At 39.8% G+C, this 18,654-nt stretch overlaps 2 protein-coding genes across 2 annotated transcripts in view; both read right to left on the reverse strand.

Annotated features, from left to right (window-relative positions):
* LOC135244080 (uncharacterized) overlaps positions 1-18,654 on the reverse strand; it is a 126,982-nt gene that overhangs the window by 76,339 nt on the left and 31,989 nt on the right. Inside the window, exons 3-5 of the mRNA XM_064316278.1 lie at positions 9,022-9,135; positions 7,832-8,518; positions 4,713-6,047 (exon numbers count right to left, since the gene is read on the reverse strand). Of these exons, the coding sequence (XP_064172348.1) occupies positions 4,713-6,047; positions 7,832-8,518; positions 9,022-9,135 (2,136 nt within the window). The remainder of the gene's footprint in view (positions 1-4,712; positions 6,048-7,831; positions 8,519-9,021; positions 9,136-18,654) is intronic.
* Positions 27-2,201, reverse strand: LOC135243889 (uncharacterized). Its single transcript, XM_064316018.1, has one exon. It carries the CDS (start codon positions 1,794-1,796, stop codon positions 984-986), a length of 813 nt encoding a protein of 270 aa, XP_064172088.1. The 5' UTR covers positions 1,797-2,201; the 3' UTR covers positions 27-983.

The following is an 18,654-nucleotide window of genomic DNA, read 5'->3' on the forward strand; positions in this document are numbered from 1 at the left end:
ATTATTTTCTGTATGTGAAGTTTATGTTCTTTATAATATTGTGAATTTTTAACATTATTTAGGTGGAGGCTTCAAATAAGCCCACTGGGTTTTCTGCCTCTCCCTGCACTGTATATGATTTGCTATCTTTGTCATTTTTGTGTATTTTTTAAATTGTGCAAAAATAATAAAACTAAACTAAAAAACTAAAAACTATTTGCCTTGAGCCACACTCAAATGACTGAGATCACATGCTTACACCATCCCCCATCCACTCCACCCCAGTCTGTGAATACTATACTATACTATCATCACTATAAGACTAAAGTTTGCCACCCTGTTTTCCTCTTGCTCATGTTTGAGCGAGCCCAACTTGCAAACTGTGGCTTAAGAAGCAGTGGTTTGATATATAATAACAATATCCTTATAGCATTTATATAGCACCTTTTGATTGCTCAAAGTGCTTTACACTCAGGGGGAACTCACCTCACCCACCACCATTGCGTAGCACCCACCTGGGTGATGCATGGAAGCCATTTTGCACCAGAAAGCTCACCACACATTAGCGAAGGTGGAGAGGGAGAGAACATATTTTAGCCAATTAAATCTGGGGATGATTTTGGTGGCAGTTTGTGAAAGCCAGACCTGGGATTTAGCCAGGACACCGGGGAACCCCCTACTCTTAGCGATACGTGTCATGGGATCTTTAATGACCACAGTGAGTCAGAACCTCATCCGAAAGACAGCAACACGTGCTTCAGAAAGTGTCTGTTCTGTTCTGTCTGAGTTCTCTCAAATCGACATGATGAGGTTATGATGAGCATTGCAGTGTGGGTATGATTAGCTATTTAGGGGAAAAAGCATGAATTAAAAAAATCTCCTGATATTCATTGTTTCAAAATCCTGCTTTTTGTCCAATTGGTACATTTCACATTAGTGAAATGCACCATTTGGGTAATGTTATGTTCCAGTGCCCTTCACAGGAAAGCATGCCTGTTGCAGCTTTACAGTATTACACAATTGCCACTCGCTTTCAAGTCATCAATTTCTTTTTGGTCTTTCTCCTTCAACTTCTTCAAAGTCTCTTCCAGGTCATTAAATTTCTTTTTAAAATCATTAGATTCCTCTGCTTGTTTTCTTGCTTTTTCTTCATAATTCCTCTCCATTTCTTTCATTTTGCTTTTGTAGTCTTCCTCCATTTCTTTACGTTCTTTTTCTTCTCTTTCTTTCCTGGCCTCATCTTCCATCTTTCTCTTCCGGCACTCTACTTCTCGTTCCCTCTCAAATTCCTTCTGTAGTCTTGCCAGCCTTTCTCTCTCCTCCTCTCTTCTCTGCTCATCCTCTTTATCTCTTCTCTCTCTGTCCTGTTTTCTTTCCTTGTCCCATTCCTCTTCTTGTTTTTTCAACTGCCTTTTCTTTTCTTCAAGATCCCTCTCAATTTCCTCTTTATCTCTCCTTTCCTTTTCTCTCTTTTGTCTTTCTTGTTCCCTTTCTTTCTCAAACTCATCCCTCATTTTCTTTTGTTTCTCACCCCACTCTCTTCTTTCTTGCTCTTCTTTCTGTTTCCTTTTCTTCTCTTGTTCCTCTTTCCTTATCTGTTCTGTTTTTCTTTCCTGTTCCCATTCCTCAGTTCTTTTCTTCATGTCTTCTTGTGTCTCTTTTTTCTCCTTTTCTGTGTCTTTCATTTTCTGTTTCCACTCCCTTCTTTCTCTCTTCTCACGGTTTTTCCTCTCCTGCTCCTCTCTCTCTCTATTTTTCTTTTCTTCTGCTTGCTTGTCCTCAAATTCTTTCCTTTCTCTGCTTTGTTTTTCTATCATCTCTTGTCTCTGTTTCTCCTCTTTCTACCCTATTTTTTTCCTCATCTTCCCTATGTTTCAACTCCTTTTTCATTCTAGATTTCTCTTTCTCTATCTTATCCATTTTCCCCTTCCACTCTAATTCTTGTTTTTCCTTCTTTTTCTCTTCCTCACCTCTTCTTTCTTTTTCCTCTAGCTCTCTTTTTTCCACTCTTCGCATTCTTTCCTTAAATATTCTTCTTTGTCTTTCAGCTCTTTTTCCCGACGGTTTCTTTCTTCCTCTTCTTGAAGTCTTTGCTCTTCCATCCTACTCTGCATCTCTTTAATCTCCTCTTCGTGTTTTGCCTTCAGCACCTCTTTCTCTCTCTGCATCTCTTCCCCCTTCTCTCTCAGTATTCTTTCACACTCTTTCTTTATGGTCATTTATGCCTCCTGGAACATCTCATTGGTGTAGCAGCCACCTCCGTTCTTCCTCACCATGCTGTCTATCTTATCCAGCAGCTCAGACACTTGGGTGCAATTGCTCTTGTCTTTATTATTGAAGACATGAAACCTGTTTCCACAGTCTTGAATAAGATTTTGGATTGTAGGGCCACATTTTTGAATGTATTTTTCAATGGATTCATTAAGATCATCCCCTCTTGTGAAAATGACTATGGTGAACATTTCAGCGTTTTTACCAAAGGTACTCTTAATGAGCTGCAATGTTTCCTTCTCCTCCTTTGTGATTCTTCCAATCTGTAGAACTATGAGGAACACATGAGGTCCTGGGGCCAAAAAGGAGATGCATTTGGCTATTTCCTGCTGGACCTCCTCATTAGTAACTTCTGTGTCAAAGAGACCTGGTGTGTCAACTACAGCAACACGCCTGCCTGCTACTTCTCCTACTCCTTTCTTACAGCGGGTTGTCACTGATGTTGAACTGGGCTCAGACAGGAACACCTCCCTCTGCAGTATGGTGTTCCCTGTGGCACTTTTCCCACAGCTTGTCTTCCCCACGAGCACTATCCTCACACAGTCCGAGTTCTGATCTTTACACTCAACACCTGCAAAATGAAGAAACAGCATAATTCAGAGAGGAATTTCAGAGAATTAAGAGCATTATAAAAAACTATGAATATTTTCAGACTGTATGTCTCACGGGTTTCAAACTCAAGCCCTGCAGGCTCAGGACACTCAGTCGATGGACCTCAAACTGGCCTTAAGGTGACCATATGACAGCAACTAAACTTCTGTTGTGGAGGTTCTGAAAAGTAACAGTACTTGAACAATGAACTTTTTATGAAAAAGAATATTAAAATGGGTACTGTAGATCTATTAGGCACATTCATTCTCAAAGCACAAATTATTATTGTATGTTTGACTGTCAAATAGATAGTTTACTCAAATGCACTCAAATGAATGTCCATTAAAAAGGCTCTCCATTCTCTCTTGGAGTTTACTGCTGCATTGTCAGGAGGGACCTATGTCAGTGTGTCATTTGTGAAGCCTATCTTACACATTCAGAAGTCAAGTGATTCAGAAGTGATTCTTGTTGCAAAGATTCCCTTAGTGCGTCTTTCAGGCCTATACCTGTGTCCCTGTTTTGCTGTGATTAATACCAGCCCTATCGAGACAGAGAAGTTTCACACAAAAAATTGACCCGAATTAAGTGAACTTTTGTAAATTCAGCGGAATACATAAGCATCTACACATGATATCTCCATCCATTATTTGCGCGATCCTCCATTTAATGCATATGCATTAAAGAGAAAAGCGAACCTGGCAATGACTCACGTAGATAACATGCATACTTTGTTTCCAGCCCTGTGTGCCTGTTTGATACATAAGATGTAGTTTCTTGTGCAGAATATGTCATGTCTGCATCTGAAAAGACTTGGTAAATCTGGCCCAAGTATAGTGTATAGAGCTGCCAGAAAACTAAAACTAAGGTAATTGGTTGAAACAAAAACCAACACACTGACCAGCGCTCCAGGCCAAGGGTTTGCCCCCCTTGCTTTAATCAGTCAGTCACCCCCTATTAATAGTACTGTTGAACAAAAAGTACAAGAGACCCCACTGTGTAGTTTGGCAGTGCACACATCAGAACAACATAGGTAAACATTTTTTTAATAATAAAAAAAGAAATTGTAAAAAATTACAAAGCTGTTTTGAGATAATTGGGGGGGGGGGGGGCGTTTGGTTTAACCCAGGCCCTGGAGGAGGATTTCAGGTGGTGCAGTGTGTAGCGCTGTTGCCTCACAGCAAGAAGGCCGCAGGTTTGAATTTTGGGGCCTTTCTGTGTAGAGTTTGCATGTTCTCCATGCAGGTAGGCTGATTGGAGACTCTAAATTGCCCATAGGTGTGAGTGAATGGTATGTGTGCCCTGTGATAGATTGGTGGCCTGTACAGGGTGTATTCCTGCCTCTCACCCAATGCATGCTTGGATAGGCTCCAGCACCCCCCGTGACCCTGCTCAGGATAAGCAGGTATAGATAATGGATGGATGGATGAATTTACACAATCTGACATTTTAGTTACATTTCGTGACATGAACAGCAGCTGATGATTGTTCCCATTGTTCTTATTCTTGTAGTGCTTTATTGTGGTCTAATCTATAAGTAAATCAGTTTTTGTATATATGAAAGTGGAGTGAAAATAGACTGTTTCTGTTAAAAAATGTTTTCTAAAGTATGCCAATGGTCATTACTCCAAGATTACATTATGAGTGTCAAATGTCAAGATTCAAAAGGGGCTATTTTTCCCAGAAAAACCTTATAGCAATAGCTGCATCTTTTCATTCTATTCCAGTACTATCTCAGTGAGAAATTATCAGCCATTGTCTGTAATACACTCTGAAATGCATTGTCATTACTTTGCTAAGGGTATTACATTATTCTGATGTAATTATCATACTTATTAAGATTATAAACAAATAATGAACACCTTCACACTTACCCAGTGATGTCCCCTTAATATTTTGTTCTAATTCTCTGATCTTTCTGTCCTTCTCCTCTAGCTCCATCTTGTGCCTGGCCTCCAGCTCTCGGACCTTCTCCAGCTGTTCCTCGGCTCGTTTCTTCATATCTTCTTGTATCTCTTTTTTCTCTTTTTCTGCGTCTTTCATTTTCTGTTCCCACTCCCTTCTTTCTCTCTTCTCACAGTTTTTCCTCTCCTGCTTCTCTCTATCTCTCTTTTTCTTTTCTTCTGCTTGCTTTTCCTCAAATTCTTTCCTTTCTCTGATTTGTTTTTCTATCATCTCTTGTCTCTGTTTCTCCTCTCTTTCTACCCTATTTTTTTCCTCATCTTCCCTACGTTTCCACTCCTCTTTCATTCTAGTTCTCTCTTTCTCTATCTTATCCATTTCCCCCATCCACTCTAATTCTTGTTTTTCCTTTTTCTTTTTCTCTTCCTCATCTCTTCTTTCTTTTTCCTCCTGCTCTCTTTTTTTCCACTCTTCGCACTCTTTCCTTAAATGTTCTTCTTTGTCTTTCAGCTCTTTTTCCCGACGGTTTCTTTCTTCCACTTCTTTAAGTCTCTGCTCTTCCATCCTGCTCTCTATTTTTTTAATCTCCTCTTCATGTTTTGCCTTCAGCCCCTCTTTCTCTCTCTGCATCTCTTCCTCTTTCTTTCTCAGTATTCTTTCACACTCTTTATTTATGGTCCTTTCTGCCTCCTGGAACATCTCATTGGTGTAGCAGCCTCCTCCATTCTTCTCCACCATCATGTCTATCTTTTTCAGCAGCTCAGACAATTGGGTGCGATTGTCCTTGTTTTCATTATTGAAGACATGAAACCTGTTTCCACAGTCTTGAATCAGATTTTGGATTGAAGGGTCGCCTCTTTGAATATATTCTTCAATGAACTCTTCATTAAGATCATCCCCTCTTGTGAACAAGACCATGGTGAACATTTCAGCCATTTTACCAAAGGTATTCTTAATGACCTGCAATGTTTCCTCTTCCTCCTTTGTGAATCTTCCAATTTGTAGAACTAGGAGAAACACATGAGGTCCTGGGGCCAAAAAGGAAATGCATTTGGCTATTTCCTGCTGGACCTCCTCATTCGTAAATGATGTGTCAAAGAGACCCGGCGTGTCAACTACAGCAACACACTTGCCATCTACTTCTCCTACTCCTTTCTTACAGCAGGTCGTCACTAATTTTGAACTGGCCTCAGACTTGAACTCCTCTCTGTGCAGAATGGTGTTTCCTGTGGCACTTTTCCCACTTCCTGTCTTCCCCACGAGCACTATCCTCACACAGTCCGAGCTCTGATCTTTACACTCAACACCTGCAAAATGAAGAAACTGTTAAATTCAGGTAGACGTTTCATTGAATTAAGAGCATTATAAAAAAAGTATTAAAAGTTTCAGACTGTATGTCTCACGGGTTTCAAACTGAAGCCCTGCAGGTTCAGGACACTCTGTCGATAGACCTCAAACTGGCCTTAAGGTGACCATATGACAGCAACTAAACTTCTGTTGTGGTTCTAAAAGGTAACAGTACTTGGACAATGAACTTTTTATAAAAAAGAATGTTAAAATTTTTAGATCTATTAGGCATATTAATTCTCAAAGCACAAATTACTAGTGTATGTTTGTCTGTCAAAGAGATAGTTTACTCAAATGCACTCAAATGGATGTCTATTAAAAAGGCTCTTCATTCTCTCTTGGAGTTTACTGCTGCATTGTCAGGAGGGACCTATGTCAGTGTGTCATTTGTGAAGCCTATCTTACACATTCAGAAGTCAAGTGATTCAGAAGTGATTCTTGTTGCAAAGATTCCCTTAGTGCGTCTTTCAGGCCTATACCTGTGTCCCTGTTTTGCTGTGATTTATACCAGCCCTATCGAGACAGAGAAGTTTCACACAAAAATTGACCCGAATTAAGTGAACTTTTGTAAATTCAGCGGAATACATAAGCATCTACACATGATATCTCCATCCATTATTTGCGCGATCCTCCATTTAATGCATATGCATTAAAGAGAAAAGCGAACCTGGCAATGACTCACGTAGATAACATGCATACTTCGTTTCCAGCCCTGTGTGCCTGTTTGATACATAAGATGTAGTTTCTTGTGCAGAATATGTCATGTCTGCATCTGAAAAGACTTGGTAAATCTGGCCCAAGTATAGTGTATAGAGCTGCCAGAAAACTAAAACTAAGGTAATTGGTTGAAACAAAAACCAACACACTGACCAGCGCTCCAGGCCAAGGGTTTGCCCCCCTTGCTTTAATCAGTCAGTCACCCCCTATTAATAGTACTGTTGAACAAAAAGTACAAGAGACCCCACTGTGTAGTTTGGCAGTGCACACATCAGAACAACATAGGTAAACATTTTTTTAATAATAAAAAAAGAAATTGTAAAAAATTACAAAGCTGTTTTGAGATAATTGGGGGGGGGGGGGGCGTTTGGTTTAACCCAGGCCCTGGAGGAGGATTTCAGGTGGTGCAGTGTGTAGCGCTGTTGCCTCACAGCAAGAAGGCCGCAGGTTTGAATTTTGGGGCCTTTCTGTGTAGAGTTTGCATGTTCTCCATGCAGGTAGGCTGATTGGAGACTCTAAATTGCCCATAGGTGTGAGTGAATGGTATGTGTGCCCTGTGATAGATTGGTGGCCTGTACAGGGTGTATTCCTGCCTCTCGCCCAATGCACGCTGGGATAGGCTCCAGCACCCCCCGTGACCCTGCTCAGGATAAGCCGGTATAGATAATGGATGGATGGATGGATTTACACAATCTGACATTTTAGTTACGTTTTGTGACATGAACAGCAGCTGATGATTGTTCTCATTGTTCTTATTCTTGTAGTGCTTTATTGTGGTCTAATCTATAAGTAAATCAGTTTTTGTATATATGAAAGTGGAGTGAAAATAGACAGTTTTTCTGTAAAAAAAAATAAATAAATAAAATTTCTGTAAAATTTTCTAAAGTATGCCAGTGGTCATTACTCCAAGGTTACATTATGATTGTCAAATGTCAAGATTCAAAAGGGGCTATTTTTCCCAGAAAAACCTTATAGCAATAGCTACTTATTAAGATTATAAACAAATAATGAACACCTTCACACTTACCCAGTGATGTCCCCTTAATATTTTGTTCTAATTCTCTGATCTTTCTGTCCTTCTCCTCTAGCTCAATCTTGTTCCTGGCCTCCAGCTCTCTGTCCTTCTCCAGCTGTGCCTCCAAGTACATAACCAGGGAAAAACAGCTTTCTGTTGCTATATTCATCATCTCTATAGCCTCCAGAAGCTTTGGAACTATTGGGTTATTCACAATGCCCTGGTTGTTGAAAACACAGAACCTGTTGCTGCAGATCTTCAGAAGCTCCCGAGTATCTTCATTCTGCTGCAGAATGTCAAGAACAGGTTGAGCAGTTGGACTTTCATGGGTAAAAAAGGCCATCATGTAATCAGTGACTCTTGAGCCAAATATCTCCTGAATCTTTGTTAATTCTGCCTTGTCTTCATCAGTGAGATGAGCAGATGGTATGACCATGAGGAAGGCATGAACTCCAGGGCCACAGAGAGAGGCACAGAGGCAAGACACAGTGGATGCAGAGAGCTGTGATTCACACAGAGCTGGCATTTCCACCACGGTAACCAGGCGACCGCACACTTCTCCCTCTCTCCTCTCACACACTGAAGAGGAGCTGGGATCCACACTGGACTTGCTCTGTCCCAGGATGGCGTTTCCTGCAGAAGTCTTCCCAGCTCCACTGCTCCCAAACAACACCAAGTTCAGTCTGTCACCTTCAGCCACTGGAATAAAAAGGAAGAGTCTGTTATCTTCTGACCATTATCTTATTTTATTATTGTCAATGTGTGAGTCACTTCCCCTGATTCTATATCAGTACATCTTCAGTTTTCTTCAATACACAGGCCTAATTCCACTGGTGAGTTCCCTTCTGTTTTAAGCCATTTTAGCCATTTTGGTAAATAATAAAATGTAGGCAAATAAAATGTAGCTGAACATCTCACTACAAAGAAATATGAAATTATGTATTCATATTTCAGGGATTTGTTTTCACCCTTGAGTTGTCGGTTTTTAAATAATAATTTTCAATGTCTAGTGCATCAGTTATGAGTGATGTGCATACATTTGCTGTAGCCAATAAAAGGCCAGATTTTTTTTTCGGGTTTCATTAATCTTTGTTTATCTTGTTTCAAAGCATTAAGGGTTAACTTAACTATCAATCAGTTCTCACCATTAGTCACACAAACTAATATAATAATGACCTTTCTTGCTGTGATTCTATTTTTACCTTTTTCTCCTTTTCCCATTCGCTGTTGTTCTCTAGGCCGTGCCTGTGGTTTCTGCTTCCTCTCCATCTTCTGTTCCGTCCCCATCAGTGAGCCCTCTATCGCTCCAAGTGCAGCTGATTCTGGCTCCTTGAACATCTCACAGCGGAGGAAACCTCCTCCATTCCTCTCCACCATCTGCTCTATTTTCTCCATTAATTTAGTAACCTGGGTGGAATTAATCTCTTCTGTGTTATTCAACGTGTGACTGCACTTCTCAACAACTTTATGAACAGGACTCTTACTAATTGTTGAATAAATAGTATCCTTAATGTTAAAAATACTTTTACTCTCCTCTCTCACCAGTGCCACTGAGTACTTAAAGGACTCATCACTGAAAAAGCCCAGGATTCTCTTCAGTCTTTGTTTATCATCCTTTGTAAATGTGCTGCTCTCCAGCACCAGCAGAAGTGCATGAGGACCTGGGGCAGACAGGGTAACACACCTCTCTATCTGACAGAATAATTTCCTGTCAGGGAGCTCAGGGTCCAGTAAGTCTGGAGTGTTGATCAGAGTCACAGGCCTCCCATTCACCAGACCTTGAGCTCTCTCACACTGATTGTTTACTGAAAGAACCTCTCTTCCCAGGATGATATTTCCTGCTTTACTCTTCACTTCTCCAGACCTCCCCAGCAGCACAATCCTCAGCTCAGGAACTGCAAAGTAGGACACCAGGGTTACTGTGTGAGAAAGCATGTTAACCCAGCATGTGTTACCCACAGGAAGTTTTATCCACATGAAATTATGACTAGATGTCTGTGAGTTTAAGATTAAGTTCATTTTCACTCTGAGATGATGTACAAGGATTTTATTCTCCAAGCTGTTACCATGGCACATTATATAACATTAGGCCCCATTACCAGCATCTGTGGCCATACTTTCCTGAATTCCACCTAGACTGATAGCTATTGAAATGGGTCTTCCTCATTTCATAGAATAATAGTTCCATTAATAACTTGAAAGTTGTTTCAGTAAGTGGTATATTGTACATATAATGTGACCATTGCTAGCTGTAGACAGTTTTGCTCAATAAATCATCCAAAGCAATTTGTCATTGTCAACTCAATTTGTGATACTATGGAAGAAGTCTGACTGTTCTCTGCACAGACCCCTGTGTATGCCATGTAGCTCTGCTAACTTTACTCACTCATTGGGGGTTGATCAATACTCATTCTCCTCCGCTGGGGTATATCTGTTAGTGTACAAACTTTGTTTTTTTTTTTTTCATTATGTGAGATATTGGTTTATTTTGTATTGTTAGGAGCTCTCCCACCCATCTCCCACATTTTCTCTCCCCACTCTATAATCCTCAGATTTTGTTTTTGAGTCACTGATGCACCACACACGTGCCTCACTGCAGCCAAAGCATGTCCACGTCTGATGCACTACAGGTCACAAATTACTACAACAGGAGGAGAGGCGCATCTCTCACTGATAACCAGGAACTAAGAGGAGAGGAACTACTGCAGTGTCAGTGTACCCTGAGGAGCCCTGTCTGGCCTAAACATGTCCTGCTCTGGTGAGGTAGGCAGCACTGTAGGGAATTGGGCTTGTAACTCTAAGGTTGTAATACACAAGAAATATAATACAAAATATGGAATACACACCGTATAGAAATAAATACAGCCAAACTTGGTGTTTAATATAGGTCATGAGATTGTGTTAGTCTATTGTTAGAAACTGATTTGATTTTAATGCTGTACCAAGAGGAAATTCCACCAGTTGTGCCTGTGTGGTCATTCGAATGAACTGAATTGAATTGAAATTAGTGGAAAAAATACCCTGGAAATAGAAGTCACCAGCTAGCAAACCAACCAAGCAAAACATGATTTAATAGCAGATTACACATGCTGAAATTCAGCAAGACCTAGTATTCATCCATCCATGATCCATCAATGGGGGGGGGGGGGATCTCCAGCCTGTCCCAGCATGCACTGGGCGAGAGACAGGAACAAAATTCTAAACCGGCCCCCAATCCATTTAGGGCACATGCACCATTCACTCACACACTCATACCTACAGGCAACTTAGAGCCTCCAATTAGCCAAACCTGAATATCTCTCGACTGTGGGTGGAAACAGGAGTACCCAGAGGAAACCCACGCAGACACGGAAGAACATGCAAACTCAATAAAGAAAGACACTGGCTGTGATCGACCAAATATTACAGAAATCAAATTATTTTTTAGGTTTTATCTGAACTGTTTATTACATATACTCACGGGAAATGTCCATTTTTTCTTCCTGGGTTTTCTGGTCTTCTCTCTTGCTACTTGCTCTCTCCATATCTTGCTCACTTCCAGTCACTGGTGTTGAATGTGTATCTGATTCTGCCTCCTTATATATCTCACAGATGAGGTAGCTTCCTTTGTTCTTATTCACTACTCTGTTAACTCTTTCCATAAATGTACTAATCTGAGCATGGTCGGTCTTGTCTATATTGCCGAACCTGTGATACCTTCCTCTGCATTTTTCGATAAGATCCCTTTGTTCATCAATACAATCATCTGTTTTTTTGCCATCATGGGTGATCAGTACCATTGTGTAGTTAAAGGCCTGATCACCCAAACTGAGCAGAATCCTCCTCATTCTGTTACTGTCTGTTTCTGTAAATCTCTCAGGCTGCAGCACCAGCAGAAGCACATGGGGCCCAGGGTCAGATAGACAGACACACGACTCAGTCTGCTTGTCTATTTCAAGCTGAGAGATCTGGGGATGCAGTAAGTCAGGAGTGTTGATCACAGTCACATGTCTCCTATCCACCAGTCCACTGGCTCTCTCACACTGCTGTTTTACTGAAAAGAAGGAGGGCTCAGTTGCAAAAGCCTCTCTCCCCAGGATGATATTTCCCACTTTGCTCTTCAGTTCTCCAGACCTCCCCAGCAGCACGATCCTCAGATCAGACACTGCAAAGTAAAACACAATCTTTGCTATAAGGCAAGGTCAAAGCCTTATATTTTAATTTAACTGCAAAGTTACTTTGAATACATTTTTGCCATATCATAAAAATAAATATTTTTCATTTAAATGGGCAAAGATTGGGCATCACCTGATGTAAATACTTTCATAAATAAATGAATGCGATACAACACAGGTGGCACTTCAGGTTCCACAACAAACTCAACTAGTTTCTGAGTAGGGGAATCATGAAATACAAAACAAAAAAAACTATAAAGAGGTAAACATTTATTTAAAAATCCACATTCTGGCACTCATGTAAGTTTTACTATAAAAACTGTCACTTCTGGTGAATTAACTTTAAGTGTCGTGCAAAAATTGTTCTGTATGTCTTCTTTTGAATCTCATGATTCTTTTGAATGTAATAATTAATTAATCTTTAAACTGTTAGAATATTCCTTGTCCTATTTGTAATATGATTATAAGAATTTCAATTACATTTACTCTCTATCAGCTATTTTACACATTGAAAGCCAATTCAGGCTTTAAAAAAAAAAATGTTACTCAAGAGACATGTTTTATGGCCAACATGACACGGTGCAGTACAGACCAGTGGTATTAACTTACTGTTTGGACGGTTCCCTGGAGGGCTGTGCCTTCCACTTGGATCATCCTCTGTGTTCACATCCCCTGTTACTAACAAAGTAAATCATTATTTATTACAACAACAATAATAGAAAAATTGAATACACATAGCATATAAACCTGCAAATATAATACCTCCTTCAAAATGAGCAAATTATAGGGGGTATTGATATTATTTATCGGAATAGGATTAAACTTCCATAACATAGATGTACTTAGTCACCAAAAACAAGTATTTCAGAATATGCACTTACACTCAACACAATTTGATTATTATTATTATTATTATTATTATTATCTCTCTTTAATTTAGGTTAATTGTGAATTCAACATTTTCCCCCAAACTGTCTCTGAATTCATAAATATAAAATATCCTCTCCTCCATTCATCGACCGAATGTTAAATTACAGCATCATACAATAAATTAACTATTAAAAATTCTACAAATTCTAAGAGAAACTGTAATAGCACGAAAGTTAAAATAAGAATTTAAAATAAGCCCGAAGTCACCGTTTAAACCCGGAACTGTTAAAGAAAGAATAGGCCTAGCCTATAGGCTATTAAAGAGCAAAGAATCGTTTTTGTAATGTATCTTTTGTTTGATTATGAATGTTTCCTTTACGAATTTTCAATATTTCAAATTGTTTGCATTAAATCCTACACCTAACAAAACAAGTACACAGTTGTATAGCTACTCACAGGCATCAGTCGAACTTCTTGCGGCCATTTTATGGTGTGAGAATGCTGTGGAAGTTAGAAGTGAAAGTTAAATATTTCAAGCTGCGTCTTCCTCGTACAAAGAATAATAGACGTTCATGCGGAACACCGACACAATCTAACTCATTGCGGAATTAACAACATACAGATCTGGCACTGTCTGTTTACTGGGAATACATTTAGGGAAGGTGTTAGACTTTGATTCCGCTAGCCCAACACAAGGTAACGGAACATTAAGCAACGCACTGCCAGGTGTGTCAGCGCTCGCTTTTAAATCAGCACTTTAATTTACTCTTTGTCGAGGGAGCGTTGGAGGCCGGAACAGCGACTACCCCTTGTTAACTTTCGGCTCACTCAGTTCTCGGAGAACTCTTGTATCAGTTGGCGAATCTTGTGACCGTGTAAAATTAGTGTGATTGTGTAGATGGAGTGGTTAGGAGGGTAATTGGTACCGAGCCTAATTGTGCTCATCCAACTAATTGTGCTTTTTTTATAAAATTAATAATATAAAAAGCAATAAAATGTTATTTCATATTTTTGTATTTGAATATTATCATATTCAAATAAATTCAATGCAGTTCTTATCGAACGGTATATATAACATTTGGTATATAACTTTAGTTGATAAAGTGGAGGGTAACGTGTGAAATCTATTGCACTGATGTGCTTTTCCCATGTTCAGTACTAGTAGTTATAATTATGAGTGAGTCATGATTTTAAATGTAATGTTTTAATGGGGAGTTGCAGAACGTACATACGTAGTAATTGTTTGTATGTGGCTAGATAGAGAAACAGGGCGAGGTAACATGAATGTAGAAACGTGGTGTTTGCTGATAAGGTTTTGTACGGTAGCCAAGTGAAGAAATATAGTTAGTAGAAATGGCACAGTGGTGAACTGGTGTAACTTTTTAATAAAAGGAATACATTTGCCGTCATGAAATGCATATGGGTGGCCATGAGTGAGTTTTGGTAAAGCAAATATAAGCGTAAGACAACGTTAGTGTAAAAGAGGAAATTATCTGCCTGAGAGCGAGGCGGGATTCAATCGTTCAACTGGAGGTTTACCAGTCTGTGACTTTGTTAGTGCAGCACCATGACATAGCTATGCAATGCGTGAAATATCATTAGCAAACCTGTCTGTGGTTTTAAAGAAGAACACAGGCCAGTAAGCACAGAAGAGCTCCCGTTGAATCCATATGGCTTTGCAATATTGTAGTCGGTTAATAACTGAACATGCAGACGGTACGTCATAATGCATTGTATACGTTCGATGAACGGCAGGTAGATATGGTGCAAAAGCAATAATTGAGAAGTAGTAGACAATTATTAGTGAGGGTAAAAGCAGGTTAAAGAAATGTGTTCCTAACTGGGCTTGAACCTGAGACCCCATGTTCCCAAGACTGCAACCTTGCCCACTAGGCCACAGGCAGACTAGCTGTTTAAATTGGAAATGTTTCTGAGTAAAAAGGTATGGGTATTTTGCGTGTGTACGTGAGTTTTTGATTGGGTCGTGTAGGTGAAGATTTGGCTGGTGTCGGTAAAATGTCCAACGGGGAGATATTTTGTTTGTGGGATAGGTGGCAGGAAAAATAAGAATGAGAAGAAGAAGGAGAAGAAGAAGGAGAAAACGCAAAATCCCCTTAGTTTGGGGCTTTATTGTGTGGACATGTGAAGTTGTTTATGAATTCTGTCTGTTGAAATGGGGTGAGAATGTACAGAATTTAATGTTTTTAAGGGCTGAGTGTCTGTGGCTGTTGTGGTTATTTCTGTGGGGAACCCTGAAAAGTGCCAAACTCTTGGTGCTGTATACGTATGGGGCATGCCCCCGCCAAGGTGTAACTTGGCGGGATGGCATACCTGCCATCCCAATAACTTGGCGGGATGGCATACCTGCCATCCCAATTTTTCATAATGTGGTGTTGTTGATGTAATAAAGTCAAGAACATACTTATCTTAGTTATTTATCTTGGAATTGTAAAGAGTTACATTCTCAGGAAGTCAAAGCGATGCATTTGTGGATACACTTGCATTTGTCGATGTATTTGCATTTGTCTAATGCCATATGATACATTTGTATAAATATTCCAAAGGAACAACCTGATAGTTCTATACTTGCTGAAAGCATGTCTTAAAATCTGATTGGCTGGAGTAGACTCAGTGGAAGAAGCCTGTGGATTTATTTGCACGCAGCACGCCCTGCTGTGAGGATCGTCTCAAAAATCCACAATAAATGCAAGCAATTCCACACGAGCCAGACTGTGCTTAAATGGGCCTTTTTCCGGAAGAGATTTGTTTGTTAGTGCAACAATGTTGGTTTTATAATGGTTTTATCTGTGAACCCGCTACATTTATTTGTGGATCAGCTCCATTTATATGTGAATCAGCTACATTTACTTGTGAATCAGTTTGGATACATTTGTTTGTCAATTTTATTTGTCAGTTATGAAAAATATTTGTTAATCTCATTTTTTTCCCTACGTCAGGCTGGTTGTCTGCTAGCAGCTGTCATTTGCTTTGCAAGCTAGGTTTGACTTGAGGCGATCTTAAGGTTGAAGTTACATCAAATTTGTCTTTATTAATTTATTGTATGTAGTTTACCACGCATGCCGACTGACATGCCTTCTATGTAAAATCATTAACCGGCTAATTGTTACTCGTTTGACATCCGGAAGTTTTATCAGGGTCACAATGCGTTTGGGAACGTTTTTATTTTAAAGAGGGTGGAAATGAGAGGAAGTGATAAGTAGAAGTAGCTACTTCTTTCTTATTAAAAATTTAATTTTCCAGAACAATATATAGTCTTTCTCATATTCAATTTTACATATTGCATAACAGCCACACGGTACAACAGAACACAAAAATGCGAGGAGGGACGTAGCCTGCAATTACTACAATACACCTAAATCTTTTTTTTTTAAAAGCGGGTCCCTGCTTCTATTGATGTATGAAGTTATTTAGCCAATTATGCAATAGCTGTCTGTCCGCGGTTTTTTCATAAACAATACAAAGAAATACAAAGTTCGTCTTTTGCATCAATTACTATTTTGTAGTATTTCATTAAGAAAGGGATTTATGTCAGTTCACATTTGAGATGTATGTTAACAAAAAAGTATGGCTTCATATCTTATTATATTAGAGGAAAACAAACCATATTTAACCTCAATTAAACATCCCATCTAAAAGAAATCTGTAAGTGCCTTGAACCGATTTGCCACAAGGCATTTTTTTTTATGCGCAGAATATCAAAACAACTATTGCTCTTTCTATGTAGATTGAATTCTAATGCTACTGTGGTTCTGAGTTGGTATTTTTTCATCTGCTCATTCTGAATTTATTTTTTTTATTTTTTTTACTGCTGCAAGACATGTGAGGAAATTTCTATCTGAGAGGCAATTGTGCATTATGGTGAAGTGGTCATCTCCAAAGCTTGTGCCCTAGACCTTAGAGCTATTATCCAGAAATATTGATTTTCCTCTACTAAATATCATCCTGGGGAGAGAGAGGCTTTTGAAACTTGCGAGGATAGAACATTTCACAGATTGGATTGCAGCCCTACGAGAATTAATATCAGCTAGAGCAAGCTGTGGTGTGTCAGAGTTTGCTTGAAGTGAATGTGCATGTGCTTAGGGTTAATGCCCTTGCCAGAGTTAAGAAAGGATGGCAGAGTTAACCACATTTAACTTCTTCTGTAGCGCCCCCTTTTTAACACAAGCCTGGGAATAACATACCCAAAATAAAGCAGTTGCTAATCATAAACCCCCTTTGACTACAGGCATAATCCTAGTCTCTTCTGAAAGATAACAATTGGGAGTTTATTTTCCAAAAGTCAGAATTACTCTGAATATTATTGAAACAATGTAACAGAAGCTCAAGCACAGTGGAATATTTTTTTCTCACCTAAAAGTTTTTTTTCTCTCTTTTTGAGTGAATACTGAAGCTTGTGGCTATCCGTGCTGGACTTAGAAACACAATGGATCCACATCCACAACACTGGAGAAATCCTTGATGACAATACCACCAAAAATGAACATTCAGCATTCAGTTTTTTTTTCAAAGTTATATCTAGGCCAGTTTCCATAAAGGCCATTTGGAGACACCAAAAGGACACTTGATAACCAACAGAAATTATGAATCTTTAGAGGTATAACATTCTGTACATTACATTCTATATGCTCGTGGAGAAAGTATCCTTAAAAGTAGTGTAGTGAGCTGTGGGGTGGCGGCGTTGGACTAAACCGCCACCCACAGCATCGCTGCCAACATGAACAAGCATTCTCAAATTAGAAGCAATCAGTTTCACCAGGGGCTCTGTTTGGACTCTGGGGAAATACTTTAAATAGCAGAGCCATGGAGGCCAGAAGCAGAGCTGAGGGGAACTGCTGCTGGTCTGAATTTGCACTCATTTCTGGAACACTTAAGTTGTGGTGTCCGCCCTCACTAGGAGTGGCCGACGTGAAGATAATTATAGAGGATTATTTACTCCTGTGTAGCGGAGCGGTTAGGCAGACTTTGTCCACAGGTGTATTTAATGGCGCGAGTGACTTACCATTTGGTGCTGGCGTTGAAGACAGTTAGATAATTCTCCTGATTAGGAGTGTAGAATCCCCTCGGCCATTTGTCACACACACTGCTTGCTCGGTGTATGTGTTTTACTGTCTGCTCTCCTGTTATGGACGCACTCCTTTATGCACAAAACCCGAGTTGAAGTCCACCCCTCATGAACTGCATCTGTGCACCTGCACTGCGAGCGCCTGTGGGGTTCGAGTGCACAACTCTGTGGCTGCGTCCCGGGGGGGGGGGGGGGGGGGGTAACATTTTTAATCATCATCATTCATTCTATGTTCTATGTATGTCCATTGTGACATTATAGTCCTTGTCTGTATATGAATTTTTATTTAACAATATCTAAACTATGTATCTGTTTTAATAAGGGGAGGTGGGAGGACAGTGCTGGGGAGGGGTATACGGGTAGCTAGGCCATAGAGGGGGCTGGTTCCTGCCGTGTGTTTTCACTCTGAGAAAAGTCTTAAGTATTGGCTATCGCCCCCCCATGTGTATTGCATTATTCCACTGTGAGAAACGTATTGAATATTGGGTTAACCCTTGAGTGTGTAATTTTAAAGTGTGGGCTTATATAATAATTGAACAGCACTCTTTGAGTATTGCATTTTAGCACCTAATGTGTGTCATTTGCTGTGATTGAGCCAGCCTCCTGCCACATGGCCCCAAAATACCTTACCTCCTCTTTCTAAATTGCCTCCAATGAATTTTGTCCTCTAATAAAGATATTGGTATTTTTTCTATATCAGTTGTTGTGTGGGTATGTTCATGTCCTGT

The sequence above is a fragment of the Anguilla rostrata genome, chromosome 17 (genome assembly GCF_018555375.3).
Source record: "Anguilla rostrata isolate EN2019 chromosome 17, ASM1855537v3, whole genome shotgun sequence".
In the NCBI taxonomy this organism is placed as follows: Eukaryota; Metazoa; Chordata; class Actinopteri; order Anguilliformes; family Anguillidae; genus Anguilla; species Anguilla rostrata.

Excerpts from the sequence above, each read along its gene's own strand:
- LOC135243889 (XM_064316018.1), bottom strand. The coding sequence starts at position 1,796 with ATGATAGAAAAACAAAGCAGAGAAAGGAAAGAATTTGAGGACAAGCAA.